The sequence below is a fragment of the Lemur catta genome, chromosome 6 (assembly GCF_020740605.2).
Source record: "Lemur catta isolate mLemCat1 chromosome 6, mLemCat1.pri, whole genome shotgun sequence".
Classification (NCBI taxonomy): Eukaryota; Metazoa; Chordata; class Mammalia; order Primates; family Lemuridae; genus Lemur; species Lemur catta.
In genome coordinates this window covers 1,055,682-1,074,890 of record NC_059133.1, presented here as the reverse complement: position 1 = coordinate 1,074,890, position 19,209 = coordinate 1,055,682, and the positions used below count along the sequence as shown (strand labels likewise).

General features: G+C 58.1%; 1 protein-coding gene across 1 annotated transcript in view; it reads right to left on the bottom strand.

Moving 5' to 3' along the window:
• Positions 1-1,242: 1,242 nt before the first annotated feature.
• BRD1 (bromodomain containing 1) overlaps positions 1,243-19,209 on the bottom strand; it is a 49,275-nt gene continuing 31,308 nt past the window's right edge. Inside the window, 10 exon segments of the mRNA XM_045555380.1 lie at positions 1,243-2,357; positions 3,373-3,503; positions 3,666-3,725; positions 3,728-3,757; positions 3,759-3,798; positions 4,912-5,018; positions 5,020-5,044; positions 5,952-6,064; positions 6,066-6,088; positions 13,486-13,590. Of these exon segments, the coding sequence (XP_045411336.1) occupies positions 2,174-2,357; positions 3,373-3,503; positions 3,666-3,725; positions 3,728-3,757; positions 3,759-3,798; positions 4,912-5,018; positions 5,020-5,044; positions 5,952-6,064; positions 6,066-6,088; positions 13,486-13,590 (818 nt within the window). The 3' untranslated portion in view covers positions 1,243-2,173.

Here is a 19,209-nt window from a genome sequence, read left to right as displayed (position 1 = left end):
GCTCAAGCCCAGAGGAGGCCAAGACCCCGACCTGAAGGCTGTGTGTGACCCTGAAGGCTGTGTGTGCGCAGGAGCCGCTGGCAGAGGCTACACCGGCAAAGACCACCCGGCGGAAAGGAGGTGGCCCCGGGCGAGCGCTGGGAAGCAGCAGCCCCCTTCCTCCCGCTGTGGCCTGGCCGCCTGCCTCCAGCAGGCAAAGCTCACCGGTTGCACTGGCCGGCAGAGCAGACACATCTGCAGGGCCCAGCCCCGTGTCGCAGAGCAGGTGGAACTGGAGCCCTCAGGACACACAGTGAGGCAGGAACCCCTTGCTGAGGTTCGCCCACAGGTACACCCGCGCCAGCCAGAACCACAGCTGGCGAGCAAACTTCCCCTCCCCATCCTGAGCATCCTCCTGGGGAGGCCCCACTGGGCGCCAGGCTGGCGAAGCTCTGGAAGCCCCAGAACGCACCTGTGGTGGGGTCCGGGGCAGGGCCGAATCTAACCAGAGGTCAAGGGCCTGGTGACGGGCCAGGACAACAGCCTCCAACCCCCGGCCAGCTGCCCCAGTGTCCCTCCTGGAACCAGTGGGACCCCCGCTGAGCTTCCCGCCTGCAGCCCCAGGCACCCCCCCAAGGCCACTCTGACCCCCGCAGCCGGTCCCAGGACATGACGCACTGGAAGTCAGAAATCAGCGGTAGCTCCCGCCGGGAACAAGCAGCTCCACACTGCGACGTCTCCCTCTGCTCAGACCCGGTCACGGGCAAGAGTTCCTCCCACCGCAGCGCGACCAGCAAACCACATCCTGCCACAGCCGTGCTCAGCAGCAGCGGAGAGGTCCACCCTGCGCCCGCGGCCCGGCACTGCCTGGTCCCTGCTCCCTTCCCTTCCTTCCCCGAGGCCCACGTCCCCCGTCAGCCAACCTGAGGCTGCCTCGGCCTCACCTTCCTCACCTTCCCGGTGGGGAGAGGGCGGCGGGAAGGGGGCCAGGGGACAGAATAGCGTCTGGCAAACACAGGACCAAACTACCAAAGGAAGACTTTATTTGCAGGTTTCTACGGAGATATTACAACAATGTAGTCTTAAAAGAAAAACATTTAAATTTTTTTGTGTACCTATAACTTTAAAATAAAAATATGATCAGGTGAATAATAAATAATGCCACCCCCACGACAGCCTCTGAGAGAAAGGCGTGTCTGCCCGTCAGGCGCCCCGTCCCCCGGGCCTTCTGGTGATGTAGGAATGAAACGGCCACACCGTCCAAATCTTCACTTTATTTTTAATATAAAAAAATGCAAATTTGGAAACCCACCCTACTTTTCCCCCCTAACATAATGCTTTACCTCTTAAAAATAAAAATAAAGTACTAATTCTATATACATCACATGTACCATACAAAAATGTATCCAAGTTATCTATTGCTACCAAAGTGTTCTAAATTAAAACGAGTTACAGAAGAGCCCCTCATTGTATAACAAAAGATTACAAGTTACAAAATCAAAGGACGCACAGGCCGGGGCCAACGCGGCGCAGCACGCCCGCCCCCCGAGCTGATCCGCAGGTGCCTGTATAAAAACGCGTATCGATATAACCTTTGCAAGTTTATTTCTCATTTATAAAGCAATGAATACACTTTCTACAATAAATAACCCGCTGGGGCGCCGTGGGCCTGGGGCGGGCGGGCCACGGGCGTGAGGAGGCGCCGCCCCGCAGCGCGGCGGGTGTTTTTGGTGACTGGCAAGTGACGCACACAGCACAGGCTCACTCAGCTCCTTCCACAAAGTACCATCAAATAATGTCATCTTCTTTCTTAAAATACACATTTGTCATTGTAAATTTACATCCCGTCTTATTAAATAAGTGGTACTCTGTGTAAAGAGTATGATTTACAAAATTATTAAACATCAAAAAGTCTTTTTAAAAAAAGCTACAAATCAAAGAAAGTGACACAGCAGCACCCCTCTGTGGCGTGCGCCCCACCGCGCAGCCGGACACAGCCACCCACTCGCACAGTGCCGAGACGAGACGGTCTCATGGAAACTGGGAAATAACCTCCCCCCCTCCCCCGGGGAAAAAGAATTAAAGAACTACGACTGAAAATCAGAATAAGTTAAGTTTTGAACCATATACAACTATGTACAGCTTATCCACACTATGACAGGACCCGAGGCCCAGGCTGCTCCCAGGGGCCGCGTCAGTCAATGTCACTGAGGTCGCTGGCCGGCTCCCCGTGGACGCGGCTCAGGTGATTCATGGCACGGTCGAAGGCGATGCGCACGGCCTTCCGGATGCTGGAGTTCCTCCCCTCCATCATCTTTAACTTGTCTATCGTTTCATCAATACCCAGGGGAACCATTTTGGACTTGGGAAGCCATTGCCTTTTTAAAAGGAAAGAAATGGGAAAATCAGAATTGCACCATCATGTTTCAACACGGTCCATGTGATCACGCACGGACTGAGAGCTCCTCCTGGCGGGCGGAGCCCCAGCGAGGCAGCACTGGGGCCAGTCCTGGGGCAGGGGGGCTGGGGGGGGCTTCTGCAGGGACAGACGAGGGGGGCGGTGGACGACCCCTTCCCTGCACCTCTCGGGGCTCAGGTAAGGCACAAGCACCATCAATCCCCTCCTCCTCCTCCTCGTCCTCCAAAACGTCTCCCCAGTGTCTGCCGCGCCCCGAGTCAGCCCCGCACGCACAGACCACACAGGGCCAGGGACAGTGGTCAGGGAGACCCTGTAACAGCCCTCGGGCGGTCAAGGGCAGTGTGAGCCCCTCAGGGCCTGACGAGGAGCAGCTGCCAAGTGGCCAGGTATCAGGGTGGGGAAAAGCGACAGCAGGATGTCGGTGCCCGCAACCACCAGCCCTGCCGCAGTCACACCAAGAGCAAGCCAGCTCCGCAAGGAACCACGGAGCACCAGCCCCACCAGCTCCAAGTGCACCAGGCAAAGGGGCAAGTTCCAGGTGCGGCAGCTCTGGGGACGGAGGCTCTGTGAGCAGCACACCCCAGGGGCCCCGTGGAGAGGCCATACCCCAGCTGACAGCTCCTCCTGGCAGCACGAACTGCCACGCGCGCCCCACACTCAGAGGGTCTGAACAGTAGCATATGGGGGTCCCCCGTGCTCTGGGCAAAAGCAGCCCCAGTGGAGCTCTGAGCAGGGCTGGGTGGAGAAAAGGCGACCCCAGGTGACACCTGGGCAGGGCACTCTGGGCAGGGCCCCGAGGACAGCTTGTGCACACAGCAAGGTAAGCAGCGGGAAGAAGAAACAGGGCGGGGCCAGGAGCACCCTGCCAGGACCGGCACAGGCCGCTCGCCAGGAAGGCTTTGCCCGCAGCTTCTACACGTCACCCTCGGCCCGGCGCCCCGCAGACCGCACCCCCGACCCCGGACTCAACTCACCAACTTCGCTTATTATCAAAAAACAGAACGAGGAACAGCTTCTCGTCGGACTTGGTCTGCATGTGCTCTCCAATCTTCAGCACGTCCAGCGGTGGGGCTGGGATGGTGACGCCATTGTGGTGCCCCAGGCACTCGTGGCAATCTTGGGGTCGATGATCCTGTCCAGGGAAGGACATGCTCAGGTCACACCTGCACACTCACACCCAGAGCCACTCGCCAAGCGTCCCCCCCTCCCCCGCGTCCCCCCCGGCTGTACAAGCAGGCGCAGCCCCCCGGGCAGGGCACCTGCAGACCCGAGGCACAGGGCCACTCACCAGTGCCGGGTAGGAGGGGTAGCCGCTGCACCTTGGCCCACAACCACCTTCAGGGGCTCCAGGACAGAGGCCCGCTGCGTCGGTGGAAATCCACATGCTGCTCTGACCCACCCTGGGGAAGGAAGCGGCCGTCAGTGGGAGACCAGGCGTCCCAAGGCCCCTCGGCCACAGGACGGGGCTCCCGGGCCTTCCTCCAACAGGACAGTCACATGCCCACCCACCCAAGGGCCTGGGAGGCAGAGAGCCACCTGCTGCCCCTCCCGTGGGGGTCCAGGACCTGTGCACCCCCCAGTCCCCCACCTGCCTCTCGCTGACCTGCAGAATCTCACGCCCTCCCAGCTGGAAGGCTTCCGCTCCAGGTCCCAACACCCCGCCCACTTCTGAAGCCCCTCGCTCCACAGACCCGGCTCCCCAGCATGTTCCTAGCTCATTATTGAGTATGAAAACTGACACCCCACATTCAAACCGTAGTCCTGGCTGCCCCAGAGACACCAGCAGCTGTCCCCACCCGGTGCCCTGGCTCTCGGCCCACCCCTCCCTCCGCACACCCGGCCACGACACTCCTGGAAGCCACAGCTACCTGTGGGGCCCCCAAGTCCAGACTGGCTGCTGGTGACAAAAAGGTCCCCCTCAGCCCCACACAGCAGCCACAGGCTCCCTCCAGGACACTCGTCAATCAGCCTGTCCCCACTGTGGCCCCCCTGGCCTGGCCTCACCCCCCACAACCAGCCTCCCTGCTGCCCCCCCACCTTGGGGTTTCTGCCCTAAGGCCCCCTCACGGCACAGCCTGCCTTCCACAGTGACAGCCACACTGACTGGACCCCCAAAGTCCCCAGGCTGCCTCAATCCTGGCAGGAACAGCCTGGCCCAGTGCCAGCCCAGAGTGTCCCCTCCCCCTTCCCCGGGGTGACAAGTGAACCTAAACATTCCCCAGGCAGCCTCCGCAGGACACCACCTGCAGGACCCAGCCCGGCCTGTCCACGGCTCGGCTGGGGCCTCAGAGCCCAGCCCCCCCGAGAACGGCACCAGCCCTCCCCAGGAGGGAGGCCCAGAAAGGGGCACAGGAAGAAAAATGGCCTTCACTCCACACGGAACAGGGGCTCACAGCTCAGGGCTCGGTGCTACCTGGACAGGACTGCACTGTGGGAGCCCAGCCCCCACGCACTACGTTCCAGAAACACTAACCAAGGGCGTGGAACACAACACGAGACGGAGCCCGAGAGACTCACCAGCCGCGATCCGGGCCGCCTTGGCGTAGTTCCCGTTCTCAATGCAGGATATCAGCTCGCTCCGGTCCTCCAGCGTGTGCCGGCGCACGAGGGCAGGCTTGCCGCAGCCCACACTTGGGTGCGCTAAAACTGCAGGGGAGACCAAGGCGTCAACAGGCTGGAGTCAGGGCTCGGACGCCCTGCCTGTCGACGGCCTTGCCCCACCCAGGCGGGGTCCCACGGGGCCAGGCAGGTCCTGCCTAACAACCACCCGACAGCCCCAGGGCCAGGGCCAGGCCTGCCGTGCGGGGTGTGGGGGGAGCGAGCCTGTCTCTGCACACGGGGCCGTCACGTGAGCTGTGCCCCCCCGCCACCCTGCTAAAAGCACGGCTGTGAGAGGGAGAGACTCAGCGTGACGTTAACTGTAGATTCTACAATCGTGTCTGCAGGCCAGGCACGGCGGGACCCCGGCACTGCGGGAGGCTGAGGCGGGAGGATGGCTGAGCCCAGGAGTTCAGGGCTGCAGGGGGCTGTGACTGCACCTCTGCACTCCGGCCCGCACCACAGAGCGAGACCCGGCTCTAAACAGACGAGTACGAGTTCATCTTCACAGCCAGACACACACACAGACGTTCACCTTTCACGCAGTTTTCTTTCCTACCTCTGGTTAAACTATAAAGCAGATTATGTAACACGGGACCCCGCCCCTAAAGGGCAGAAGGCAACACAAACACACATGGGCACACACATACACACACAGGCACACATACGCACACATGGGCACGCACACATGGGCACACATGTACACACATAGGCACACACGGGCACACACAGGCACACGTGCACACACATACACCCAAGCACACACGCACGCACATACACACATGGGCACACGTGTGCACACGCACACGTGCACGCACACTCCAGGCCAGCGCTCCTCACGAGGGCACCGAGATGGGAGCAGTCTTCCCGCTCCCTAAGGGCCAGGAGAGACGCCGAGGGCAGGTGGGCGCGGGCGGCGGCTGGGATGGGGTCGGGGACAGGGTCAGGTGCCCACCTAGAATCGCAGAGCGGGCTGTTGCTGGAGCAGATGCTGGACTCGGAGGCGCAGCGACGTCGGGGTGCGGCTTTCCTCCCAGGGCCGCTGCCCGGCTCCTGCTCGCTCCGCGCAACCCCCAAAGCCGTTGGTGAGACCTGGAACACAGGCAGGCAGGCCCTGAGCTCGGCTCCGCCAGAGCCAGCTGCGCCAACACGCCTCACCCCAGCTTCACACGTGACTTTCTCCTTTAAACGCGGAACGTCTCACAAGGAGCACCTCGCGCTCGTGGCCAGCGTCCTACTTTCACGCCTACGTTCCTCAGCACTCAGCACGGCCCTCACAGCACAGTAAACACAGGGGTCACTCGTCCAGTGAAATGAACAACAAACCACAGTAAATTCAAGTCGCAGCTCACTGAGCACTGTGTGAACAAGGTGCTCTTTTTAAAAAGTAAACGTCTTGATGTGGGGTCCGTGCAGGCAATGCACAGGGGGCCCTGCGCCGGGATGAGCCCATCAGACCTGCCGTGCGTGTGCGACCAAGGCCAGCATCCACACCTGGCCAGGACCCTCAGGATCCCAGGCCAAGGGTGGGTCACCAGCAACACAAAGACACATTCTCGCGAGCAGAGCTTCGAGGAGTAGCAAATTAAGTTAAAAACACCCACACGTAAAAACCTTGACCCAAAAGACAGGTGCTGACATGACCCTTGAACTGCAGATGAACACGCTAAAACTCACTGTGCTTCAAGCACCCTAAATAGCTGAACAGAACACAACTGCATCATCTCGATATTTGAAAAGGTTTTTAATAGAGGCAAATCATCATATTTCTCTCCTGGAAAAGGCTGACGGTGTGTCGGGAAACAGAAATCGCACTTGCCAAGGCCCCACCCGCAGGGTCTCCCACGGGAGTGGGAACAGGAGCGGGTGGTGTGTCCCCGCTGGGTGCCCCGCCCCCACGCTCTCTTGGTGTGACGGCTTTCTCGCCTACCTGATCCTAAACATTCGATTTAAAAATCTGTTTCCAAAGGGAAATGTATGAATCTGCAAACACCGCATTTTGGAATTCTGCTGCTGCCCGGCAGCGGTGCCGTCAGGCTGGGCCACCGCACAGCACGCCCAGACTCCATCCAGCACGCGGCCCCTGGCTGGGGGACGTCTTTCTGAGGGAGGGGCTGGACTGCAGGGTTTCTGTCTGCTCGTGCACTTTCTCGTATCCTCAGTGAGTGCGACTCACTGCTGCATAAAGCTGGTGGGTCGCCTTGACAACAGCCAGCGATGGTGACGCGGGGACTGAACCGGGTCTGCTGCTCCCGTCGGACCCAACCCCAGGTCTCCCGTAAGTAAACTACTGGACATGATGCTCCACTTCTGTTGGACTTAACAGTTACCACCAACTTTAAGAGCAGCTTAGTGTTTTTAATCTTAATCTAATTCACACGTGTAAGTAGTAACTGCAGGTACTCAGGGGTGTTTTAATCATCTTTGGCATCTGGACATGTGTAAGAATCTACAGGACAATCTTTAAAAAGTGGCCCCCAAAATGTGTGCTGCGCTGACAACATCCACCCCCAACATTCCTGGCAGAGGGGATGGTGGCAGGTTAGGGGTCAGGGTCAGACCCCGAGAACTCAAGCCCTCAAGGGTCTCAGGAGGGTGGAAAGCACCGCCCTGGCCCTCGGGGACGCCTGAGGAGCAGAGACCCCGCAGCCTCCCAGTCGAGGAGGTCAGAGACGCCCACCCAGCCAGGGTGGACAGAGCCCAGTGCCCCAGGACACGGGTCTGAGAGGAGAGACTTCGAGCAGGGCCATCTGCCATCACTGAGTCGCACAGGCCTGAGCGGGACCTGCTGGTGTGCCTCACCAGTCCTGAATGGGCAGGCCACCGTCACTGGCAACGTCTAGCCAGCGAGCTCTGCGGGCACCACCGCCCACAGAAAGAAGCCCCAGAACATCGCGGAGGGTGGCCAGCAACCCCAGGCTGTTCGCTGACAGCACAGGGGACAAGGACACCGAGCCACAGGCCAGGTTCAAGTGAGAACCCGACGCTCCACCAGACCATGCCCCAGGCCAGGCACCTGCTGTGCTGCCTCCTCCCCCGCCCCCCCCTTCCCCCAACTCCCCAGGTGTGGGGCCCCTTCCAGGCCAGGCAGACAGGGGTGGGCTCAGTGATCAGCTGGTCTCCCCAACTGTGCCACGTCCAGGGGCTGAGCTACGGCCACCTGGCACAGAGACCAGCACAGCCCTCCACAAAACCTGCCCGGCGATGCCAGCCCGGAGGCCCAAGCACCTGAGCACAGCGGTGGAGGTGAGAGCTCCCGCGGCCGGGTGCCTGCGGCCCTGGCACAGCAAAGCCGCACCTGCAACACTCCCAGCCCCAGCCCACAAGTCTGCCAGAGGGGTGACTTGAGGCCCAGCCCTCAACTGACGCCTGAAGGGACAGGACTGGAACACAGGAAGAAGAGACTCCATCATCAAGTGCCCCCTCTTAATTGTCCTGAGCATTTAATTCGAGGACGCATAACATCAAGGTGACACGTCACATACGTACATACACCGGGAAACGCTGCCGAGCACGTGGGAAGCGGCAGGCAGTGCAGACACCTGGGACCCAGCTGAGCACACAGGGAACAGGTGGCCTTCGCCTCAGGGACACCAAGTGGCCAGGCCAGGCCCGGACATGTCCTGAGAAGCTGTTGCCTGGGGACGACAGAGCCCCATGGGAGTGGCTTCTCCAAGCACTGAGGCCGGCACAGCTCACCGGGACCCCACTCTCAGCGGCCCTGGGAGCACCTGGAATGACACGTGGCCCAGAAGATTCTGGAGTCCCACGCCAGCCTCTGGGCGGTCCCAGCACGGGCAGCCCAAGGCCTGAGGTGCACAAAGACAGGCCCCCTGCCCACAGGGCATCTGCAAACAGTAGGCGCTCACACAGGCCCGTGCAGAGCAGGAGGGAACGTCCAGCAACTATTCCTGCACGAGTATTTTTGCTCAATGCTGAAGGTCAAGTCACTATGAAACATGAGAGAGCAGAGGCTCCTGGGAAAGAGCTGCCACTCCCCCGCCAGAGAGTCGGGGTCCCCACTGCTGCCCCAGCCTTGAGTGGCCTTTATGACCTCCTAGGAGGAGGAGAAAGACCAGACTTGGAACCCGCACACCCTCCTCTGCCCGCTGGGCAGCGGCCCCCCGCCCCGGCCACTCTGATGACCCTGGCGGCACCGAGGCTCTCCCGCCAGCCAGGCTTTTCCATGGCACACCCAGGGCTGCCCAGGGAGCGGGTCTGCAAAGGCCCTCCTGAGACTGCCAGTCGCCTGTGGCTGGGAACCCCCTTCTCTGAACAGCCCACACCCACGGGGCCTGCAGGTGTGACCACCGGGCCGGTTCCTCTCTGGCCTCTGCCCTCCCAACCCACACGGATGCCAAGAACCCTCCAGCTGCCCCTGCCCAGGAACCCCAGGCTCCCCACCCCCCAGGGCCAACGGCCACCGGGACGCCTGGGGCCGGGGACAGGTGCAGGCTCAGCCAGGTGGGGTAGACACAGCCCTCCTGCCCTGCGCCGGCACCCCACACGGCCACCCTGCCCTCACAGGCTCACAGGACGCTGCAGACACGTCCGCACGCTGGGAAGCGAGTACACACGGCACGCAAGGGCGGCGGGTGGTGCCCATCATCCTCTGCCCATGTGATTTTCTACTGCCAAAAACGCAGCGTTTCTGGTACATTTTTCAACTTTTCAGTGAAAACATCGCACATAAGAAGACCCCCACACCACGCTGCTCTTGCTGAGACCAGCTTGTGACAGGCCAAAGGCCCAGGCCAGATGCCCACCCGCGCCCACGGCGCAGGGCCCATCCCCATGGGCAGGACTTCTCAGGTGGCCACAGCAGGCGTTCGGGGTGGCAGCCAGCGAGACAGGCGACAATCCACCAGCGACTGCTGGGAGGGAAGGGAAACCGAGGCAGAGGGAGACGGGAGATCGGGTAGAACACAAAGAAGAGCACTGCTGATGCCACGTCTTCACATGGTGCCATGCGTCCACCGCAAGGGCCACGCTGCGCCCCCCGCGGGAAACACAGGCCACACAGGCCAGCTCTGAGCATGCTCAGGGGGGGACTCAGTGCAGTCCAATGCTGTCGGCTGTGCTGCTGCGGGCTCCCGGGCCACGGCACTGGGCCACGGCACCGGGCTCTCCTCTGTGTCCTCCATTAACCACCCATGCTCAGGAGGCCAAGGCACTGACACGTCCTGCCAGCTCTCGGAGGCTCTGCCCTGCAGAGGGTGGGCTGGGGGGCCGAGACCTCTCCAAGGGCCGGTGTTTGTGTTGTTTAGAGGCTGGACCGATGGTCGCAATGAGATGGTGAGAATTAAGTGAATGCAAAGTACAGGGGCCCTGTGTGTGTCGCGACGGCCACTCGGCACAGCCCGGCACAGCTCGGCACAGCTCCAGCCCCAGCTGAGGTAAGGGACAGTGAGTGGGGTCCAAAGAGTGAGCCACCCAGCACATTAGCAAAGTGGGAGCCTGGGAAACAGTGAAAAGGCCATTTAGTCGGGAGGGAAGGGCAGAAGCAGCTCAGCTTCCCCTCAACAGGCTGAGGACACCAGCACCCACGCGCTCACCCCCAGCACGCACGAGAATCTCGAAGCGGGAGTCTCAGGAGAGGAAGGGCAGGTAAGCGCTGGCCTGGCGGTCACTGCTGGACATAAATGAGCAGTCACAGAAGAAGGAAGCTATGAGCCAGGGATGGCTCCGAGGTGACGTCCAGAGAACTCAGAGCCCCGCGAGGCCTGGTGCACGCACGCCTGGCCCCAGGGGAGGAGTCTCAGAGCGAGCAGATCTGCTCTTACGCTAACACGGGATCTTGCAGTGCACTGGAGAACACCAAAGAACGCCCTCCAAGTTCAGAGCAGTGGAGGAATGTTTGGAAAGAATTCACAAGGTTCCAAATACTTCAAGTCCTCAGACTGAAGAACTGCAAGTTGGAGCAAGAGATCCCAGGCGTGCGGCGGGACAGGGCAGGTGCAGAAGGCGCGGAGCCGGCAACAGACCGCGCCCAGCCCGCCCCGGCTGAGCAGGCGCAGCGGCAGACGCCTTGCGCTTCTGAGGGTCTGATCCCAGCGCTAAGGCTCTCGGCTGCCCAGGAGTGTGCTCAGGGGTTCACCACGCGGCCACTGAAAGCTACTGCCACTCTGGAATAAGAAAGCAGAAATCTCCATTTCAGTCAGGGTCAAAGGGCACAAATACTCTTCAAGAAACGCACGCTGTGGACCATGCTTATTAAAGGACTGTGGCAGGACTGCTTTAAGACTCACGGTTGCCACTGAACCCCTGCAGATACTCCACTCAGACGTGGAAAAGTGGAACAGAGGGGACACGTTATTTCCTGCAGGGGACATCGGACCGGCAAGTCTGAGAGGCTCCAGCACCAGGAAAACCACGCCCAGGGCTGGGGGCCCGCAGGTGGCAAAGGCTCCAGTGGAGCCACCGGGGGAAGCACCCGGAGAGCAGGGAGGGAGGCCCCTGCCTCTGACACCAGCCGCTCGGCGGGGCCTTTACACACGGCACCCTGCACGGTGCCACCGACAGACGTGACACCCAGAGGAAATAGGGGATAGGTCCGAGCTCCGTGTTGTGTGTGTGGCGTGGGCAACCAAGACCAGGAGATCCTGCCGGCCGGGTCTGGCTCCGGGCACTGTGACTCCCACTGAACCGTCTCCGGGCACCCAGAGCACAGCGTGCGGACTCTGCTCATCACCACTGGGACTTTTCCGTGAGCTTTAGAAACCAGGTAAAAGAGTCTTCGTTAAATTTGGCTAAAAAAGGCCAAAGTATAGTTTTGGTTTCATTCTTTTGAGACCAAGTCTTGCTCTGTCGCCCTGGAGTCGGGCTAGAGTGCAGTGGTGTGATCATAGCTCACTGCAGCCTTGAACTCCTGGGCTCGAGAGATCCTCCCACCTCGGCCTCCTGATTAGCTGAGACCACAGGCTGGCGCCACCACACCCAGCTAATTTTTCTGTTTTTTTGTAGAGAACGTTTGCTACGTTGCCCAGGCTGGTCTCAAACTCCTGGCCTCAAGCGATCGTCCTGCCTCAACCTCTCAAAGTGGTGGGATTACAGGTGTGAGCCACCACGCCCTGCCAAAGTATAGTTAGGAGAAATTCCCAAATACTGAGACAAATTCGATCCATCTTTATCTGTATCCTATGAAACACTTAAATTGCCTCCTGTTACTTAGAAACTAAAAACAGGTTTTATCAAATTATTTAAAAAATCCCAATTTAACATCAATCCATCAAAATAAACTTTCATAGGTAGAAAATTTCTATAAAATTAATTTATGTGCAAAATTTTCATACAAATTAAAATGAAATTTATAAGAAATGACTTTGGCAACAAAAGGCACAATCTGTCTGTTGGCCGTGGCAGGAAATGTACAGCCCCGTACAGACCTGATGGAGTCTGGTCTCCTCGGGGACGCCGCAGGCAGAGACGGGACGGAGGGGCTGGGCGCGGCCCTCGCAGGCAGGCCTCACCACTCCGCTCCGCTCACTGCGCCAGGAAACAGCGCAACCCCCAGGCCACACCCCCACTGCCGAAATGTGAGGCGTCACCCACACCCTGGCGCAGCCGCAAGGAAAGGCACTTCTCCTTATCCAGGTCTGACAGACAAACACACAGGAATCCAGCTCTGACTCAGGACACGGAACAAAAGAACAAACACGCTACAAACAGGGTCCCGATCGGAGATGCTGGAGATGTGACCTGGCACCGCCCCAGGTGCAGCCACCACTGAATGACGGTGGCTCCTCGTCCGTGGCTGTCCCCCGAGGGGTCAGGGAGAGAGGCTGCCAGAGCAAAGGCCGAGTCCTTCCAGCCCAGCGGCCTCCCGAACACGCTATCCACGCTACTGACGCAACACACGGGGGACGCCTTGGGAAATTACTCAAACAGACTGAAGTTACAAAAGCTGAGTAGTAAAGGAGAACCACGTTCAAGTGCTATTTCAGCAGACAGTAATTCACCACATATGCACTTAACAGAGCACAAAAAAGTGAGAAAATATTAAAATGCTTAAATCAACTGCAAAGTGGTGCATTTAGACTAAGGACAGACCCTCTCAGAGGCCCGGGACAAGCTGTTCTTAGGAGGGAAGGCCCGGGTTCTACTCCAGGGTCCCACGGCCACCGGTTTACCCAGATGTGCCAAGGCCAAGAGGGCCAACTGAAGAACACACCCGGAGTCACTCCTAGTGCTGAGAAAACTCGGAGGGAAAGGCAGAGCAGAGAGCAGCCCTGGCCACCGCTCTGCAGGGCCCACCGGGAGGCCACGCAGCCACCTGTGGCAGACGCCCCTCCAACCCCCGAGAGGGCGCCAGCCTCAGACCTACAATCTGGGGCTTCTGAAAGAAAAACTGCACTGTCTTCTCTGGAAATTAAGAGAGTGCTGCACAACACAAGCTCAGCGCCTCACACGCCTCCTGCCCAGCTCCCTGGCGGTCGAACGCGTCTCAGCACGGCCGCGAGGTGCTCTCGGCCAGCCACCGAGACATTTACCTGTGTCCAGGCGCTTTCCCGGGGACTCCTCCTCCACCTCGGAGTCTCCGCATGTGCTCCGCGACCTTTTCCTTGGCTGCAGAAGAGTCTCCAACCTCGGAAGGACTACAGACAAAAAGGTTTTGGTCCCTAGCTGAGGAGAAGTTGGCTGGGTTTCAGTGTTCGTGGCAGACTTTGGGGGGCTTACACTTTTCGGTTTGCAGAAGAGAACAGAAGTGCGTCTGTTTACATCGCTTGATGGCTCCGCCACCGCGGAGGCCGCCGCCGGCACATCGCCACTACTGGCGCGGGTGGGCTCTGGAGGGTGTCCGCTTACCAGTGCGCTCTGAGTGCAAGTGCTATGTGATTCATTATCAAATGTGACTCTTTTGAATAGTTTACTCTGCTCTGGGTTGAGTTCTACTGGTTTGAGGGTTGGTGGTTCTGAATTAGTCTCCGAGTTTGAAGGAAGAGGTAATGCATCTGATGGTTCAAGTTTAGGGGGAGATTTATCTCCTGAAAAAATTATAAATAAAGTGATTTTTGAAAACTGAAGATTATAAAATCTATTATAAAACTTACTATAAATGTGAAGTCCACCAAAATACTAATTCAATTAAGGAAATAAAGCATCACAAATAACTGTCTGCTACGCAGGGAGCGGCCCCATGGGGCTCGGGCCACACTGTGCGCCTCCCTAAGGCCAAAGGCCGTGGGCCTGGCACCCTGGGCGCAGAGCCCGGTGCCCAGCTACGTTCTGCAACAAACTGTGAAAGATTATTTCACAAAGGCCAATATCAAACACATCATTCACGTTCATGACAGTCTCTACAATCAACAGTTCACTTACCTTGAGGAAGAAAAGGTATTTCACATAACTAAGGGCCTTACACTGGCATTCCACAGAGCTCTACCCTGGACCACAGGTTAGCAAACAAAAGGAGACAAACATTAACCTGAGCTCTGGTCGGGTTTGCCAAGTCAACGCCAAAACCATGAGTGGTGAGTAGCTGTGGGTGATTCTCAAGAAAAGCAATAAAAAAATCCCCACTCATCTCGGAACACACAACTTCTGTGCTGTATCTCTGAACACTGTTAACAGTAGCTTTTCCTTTTGAATCTCACTTCAAAAATAAAAACAGTCTTTGGAAGAAGACTATTTTAGTCTCTTTAAAACGGCTTTTGTAAAATTCGCAACTAGCAATGAAAAGGCAGAGAACAGCGCTCGGGGGCAGGGGGTGTGGCCAGGAGGCCACAGCGAGAGGCTCTGCCACGCTGGGCTGAGCCACTGACAGTCCTTTCCAAGCAGGACTGATTTCAGCTACGGGAAGTGTGATGTAAAACCAAGAGTAACAATTTAAATAATCCTAAGTAGTATATATTATCAGTGGTTTAGTTTTTATTAAGCCTGCAAACTTTCCAAAAACCGTTTGAAATACATATGGTTAATATTTCAATCAAAAAAGCCATTCTGAAAATGAAGCACTACACCACTTATAAGCTTCACTGACGTCTCTGAGCCACCAGATTAACTCAGACTAATGTTTAAGAATAATACCAAAAAGTCCTCCCCGAGACGGGGCCAGCAAACCGCTGGTGCCGAGGGGCCGGCCCTGCTCTGGCACAGCCTGGCGGCGCTTGGGCTACAGGCACCTCCATGTCCCACTGCCACTCAACGGGGTTGCAGCCCTCACAGGGAGTCAAACACCAACGGGGAAAGTGTTACCTCAACAAAAAGCCTTTTGTTTAAAAACACCTTTTATTACGAAGTTTGAGAGAGGAAACAAGCTCCTCTTAGCACCTAAAACTGACGCCCAGAGGCAGAAGCACCCATCTGGAGAGCAGGACACCCGTGCGTGGACACTGAACCCTGTCGGCGTCTCCCACCCGCCCCGCTCAGACTCCCTAACAGGTCTCGGACAGATTGATAGAACACATGGGACACTGACTGGGTGGAAACTAAGTTGTCAATAACCGCTGCGTCCTTGTCCCGAGCTTCCGCATTTCCCTCCAGCCTCCAGGGCCGGCAGGTGTCTGGGAGGAGCGGCCGGAGCCACAGGGACTCGCCCTCACTCATTTCCTGCCTCCTCTTCCTCCTCGCCCTGACCTTGCGCTGAGCTGCTCGCTGTGACCCCTGTGGCCTGTGGGGCCGAAGCTGGCAGCCACCCTCACTCAGTCTTGGCCTTGGCAGCACCGGGCAGTGGAAGATGGAACCTGAAGGAGCCTCCTCCCAGCCAAGCACTGGGCACCCGCAGGGTCCTCCCCACACCACCTCTGGCCGCCTCTCCAAAGCTGGGGAACCTCAGACCCGCCTCCCAGTCCTGCCGGGCAGCAGCCGCGCACACGAGCCCTCCTCCACCAGGGTCCACACCCTCCCACCTCGAGCTCTTGGCCCAGCCAAGACGCCCCACGCCAGACCCCCAACCATCTCCGCACCACAGGGATGGCCTGATCTTACTGCCCAACCAGGAGCGGCCCCCAGGCACTGCCTCGGCTGAGCGCACTCGTCCCCAGCCTGTCCTCACCCGCCCTGTGCTCAGCCCTGTCCCCTCCCTTGCCTGGCCCGATGGTCCCAGGCCCATCCTCACTCTGCGCTGGGCCCCGTGCACCCTGACCCCAGCTGTCCCCGCCCTGCGGTCAGCTCCACGTACAGACCAGGCTGCTGGCCCCAGCACGAGGCTCACAGGACACGCTCCCGAGGGCTGACCGAAGCACCCAGGAGGGCAGTGGTCAAAGGCAGAGGCCGCTCGGACGTCCAGGTGCGAACCCACCCCCACCAGCCTGAACCCACACGCAGGCCACTGAACCTCCCTGTGCCTCACTCTCCTAGCCCACCAGGTGAGAGAACACAGGGGCTGTGCCGGGCAGCGAGGCACCCCAGACCCGCCCCAGCGGAGCCGGCCCGACAGAGCAGCTGCCCAGCTCTGTCACGTGAGCGGAAGTGGTTTTGCATGTTAACACGCAGGTATGAGAATTCCTTTAGGCAGCTCCTTGCCCACTAACCATTCTGTGTTTTACTGACTGCATATGAGAGATGCTAAGTTAACTTCCAGAACAATCTGTGTAACAATCAAATGTAAGAGAGTCTCAGACCTTGCAAATATAAAAGTCAGTATCCTAGAGATCCACTCATTGGTATTTATCACATCTACAAACAGCAAAAAGTTTAACCATGCAACGGTCTCCCACACAGGCTGCCTAATCTACACTAGCTGCTCTGCAAAAACTGAAAGGCCCAGGGAAGCGTGCGGGACAGCTCCACAGTATTTCCCCGCCTGGGCACCCGCCCACCACACAATCAAATGCTTCCTTACCAAAGCCACGCAAGGCTTCGGAAAGTCACAATGCAATGTACAGGGACACTTTCAGCACAGGACTAGCAACCTCACCGCCCCTACCGCCATCCCGCCTGGCACTTCCTTCCTGGCAATTCTGAAGGGATAAAGCCACAGACACGGTACATTTTAAGAGCAAAAATACAAAATCCTTTCATGACCAACAGGACAACGTGTTCTGCTGTGCACACAGCCGTGCCCCACGGAGCTGCACTCGACTACAGTGGACTCTCTGGAGCCTTCCGCCAGGGGGAGGCCTGTCCCCCGTGACTTGAGATCCCGACAACTTGACACGCAAGCCCCGCTCACCAGCACACCGTGGAGACTCTCCTCCCAGACACCTGCCTTCCAGACTGCGCACCTGTTCCTCCACTGAAGCCAAAGCTCGAGCACAGGGCAAACCAAGAGCTCAGCAAACCAACTCCTGCAACTCGCATCAGCAACTTCCCCCTTCAGCTCGGCCCTCGCCCTGCACGTGCTCAGTCGCCAGGCGTCAGCAGGGCAGGGCCGGCTGACGAGAGCAGCCCGAACCCTGGCACTCAGCAGACTGAGTCCCAGTGACAGCACAGCCCTAGGGGTCCCAAGGACAGGGGGCCACTGCCACCTGGCAGCCCAGGGACGTCTCCTTCCTTCAGAAACCAGGGCCTCGGGGCCAGGCTCCCACAGCTATCCTTGTTCAAGTTGCTTCAAATGGAACAACATAAATGCTACACAAACATCGTTAAATTACAACTTAAGTGAGACTCTGTATTGGACATTAAGGAATTACGACTTTTTTAGCTATGATAATATTGTAGTTATGTTTAAGAAAAAGAGAGGGGCCATATGGCTTAGGAGAACGTTTAGGAGAATGTGCTAAAACATTTTTTAAATGTCTGATTCTTGGTTTTTATCCCATAATAAGCGTCACGAGTTGACATTTCTGTACAACTCGCCAACATGTCTGTGGCTGCCCCTGACCTTCTCCAAGGGGCCCTGCCACTCCCGCCCCAGAAGGGCTCTCAGCCCACTGGCCTTCCCGTCCACCTTCCCATCAGCGAGGGAAATCGCCCTGCTCCTACCATCACTGTAAACACAGTTCCAAGCCACCCCTGGCCATCTTTTGTCTCAGAGCTCACTTTGTGTATACTTTCTTTAAAATGACCTCAGGGCTACTTCCAAGAGGCCCAGCTGCTCCTGCCCACAGGGAGGGTGTGGGGAACCCACTCTCGCAGGGGCAGGCGGCTCAACCGAGGGTCCTCAGCCCTGAAGCCAGGGCCGCCAGGGTAACCTGGTGCTCTGCAGCTAAGAGGGCAGGGCTGTGTGGGGGCAGCTTTCCAGGATTAGCCATTTTGACGATGGTGAACTAAGGACAAACCTCGTCCCCAGCTCACTGAGCAGGGCAAGCAGCACACGAGCACAGTCCGCTTGAGGGACGCCCACAGGTCCGAGGACCGTGCATGGCCAGAGGACGGCTCAGGAGGTGGGAAGAGGATCTGCCACAGGCCAGAGGAAAGCAAAGGCCATGGGAACCAGGCAATGATGCCACCTGGACCCCCTGGGCACAAAGGGGGCAGCCCCAGGTCCCGGGTAGGCCTGAGGGCCAAGGGCTCCTGCAAGCAAATGCTCCTCAGAGAAAATACACCAGGACCTGCAAAGGCAGAGGTAGGGTCATGGGCTGGTGATGAAGGCTTTTCAGAGAGCAGACAGCAAGGGTGTTGCACAGGGAAAAATAAAGCCTTTATTCTCTGGCCCTACTATCATTTAGGTTACCCAAAAGAGAAGGTCTAGAGTCTGGGTCTTATGCTAAGGTGACCTAAACAAAAGACTCATAAAACTGAAACAAAAATGGGTATAAATGAGTGAAAAAACGGTGCATGAAGAATTCTTAGCTGTATACACAGAAGGTAAATTTCAAAGAGAAAGAAAAACTTCACGGTTCTAGTTCTAGTTGCCCAACGCGACAAGGGGACAAAAAGAAGTCACAGGACAGGAAACGGTGCTGAGTTCAGAGGGATCAGAGGCTGTCATGCCAGGACCCGCAGCACTGGCCACCGCGGCGCCTCCGGACAGGACACCGCGTGTCGCTGCAAGGACCGAGGCAGACCTGCGCGTGTGGACACACATGCCCGCCAGAGGTGGAAGCTTTTATTAAAAAGCAAGTTAAGGAACAACTGCATGTGTGTGTCTTGCTTTTAAGGCTGCTCTTCGTGTTTGGATGTGTGGTAAGTTGGGTAAGTCGGGAAGGTGATAAACCACCTGCTGGCTGGGGGGGGGGGTCAGTGGGGAGGTCTGGGGCTCCAGAGAGCAAAACAAACCAGCGGGCATCACTTTCTGCCAACTTCTCCACGCTCAATTTGAATTTTCAGAACTTTCACCTGAAGTTCCCTTTTACAAACACGGACCTGCCACCTCTGCCCTCCGGCCCAGC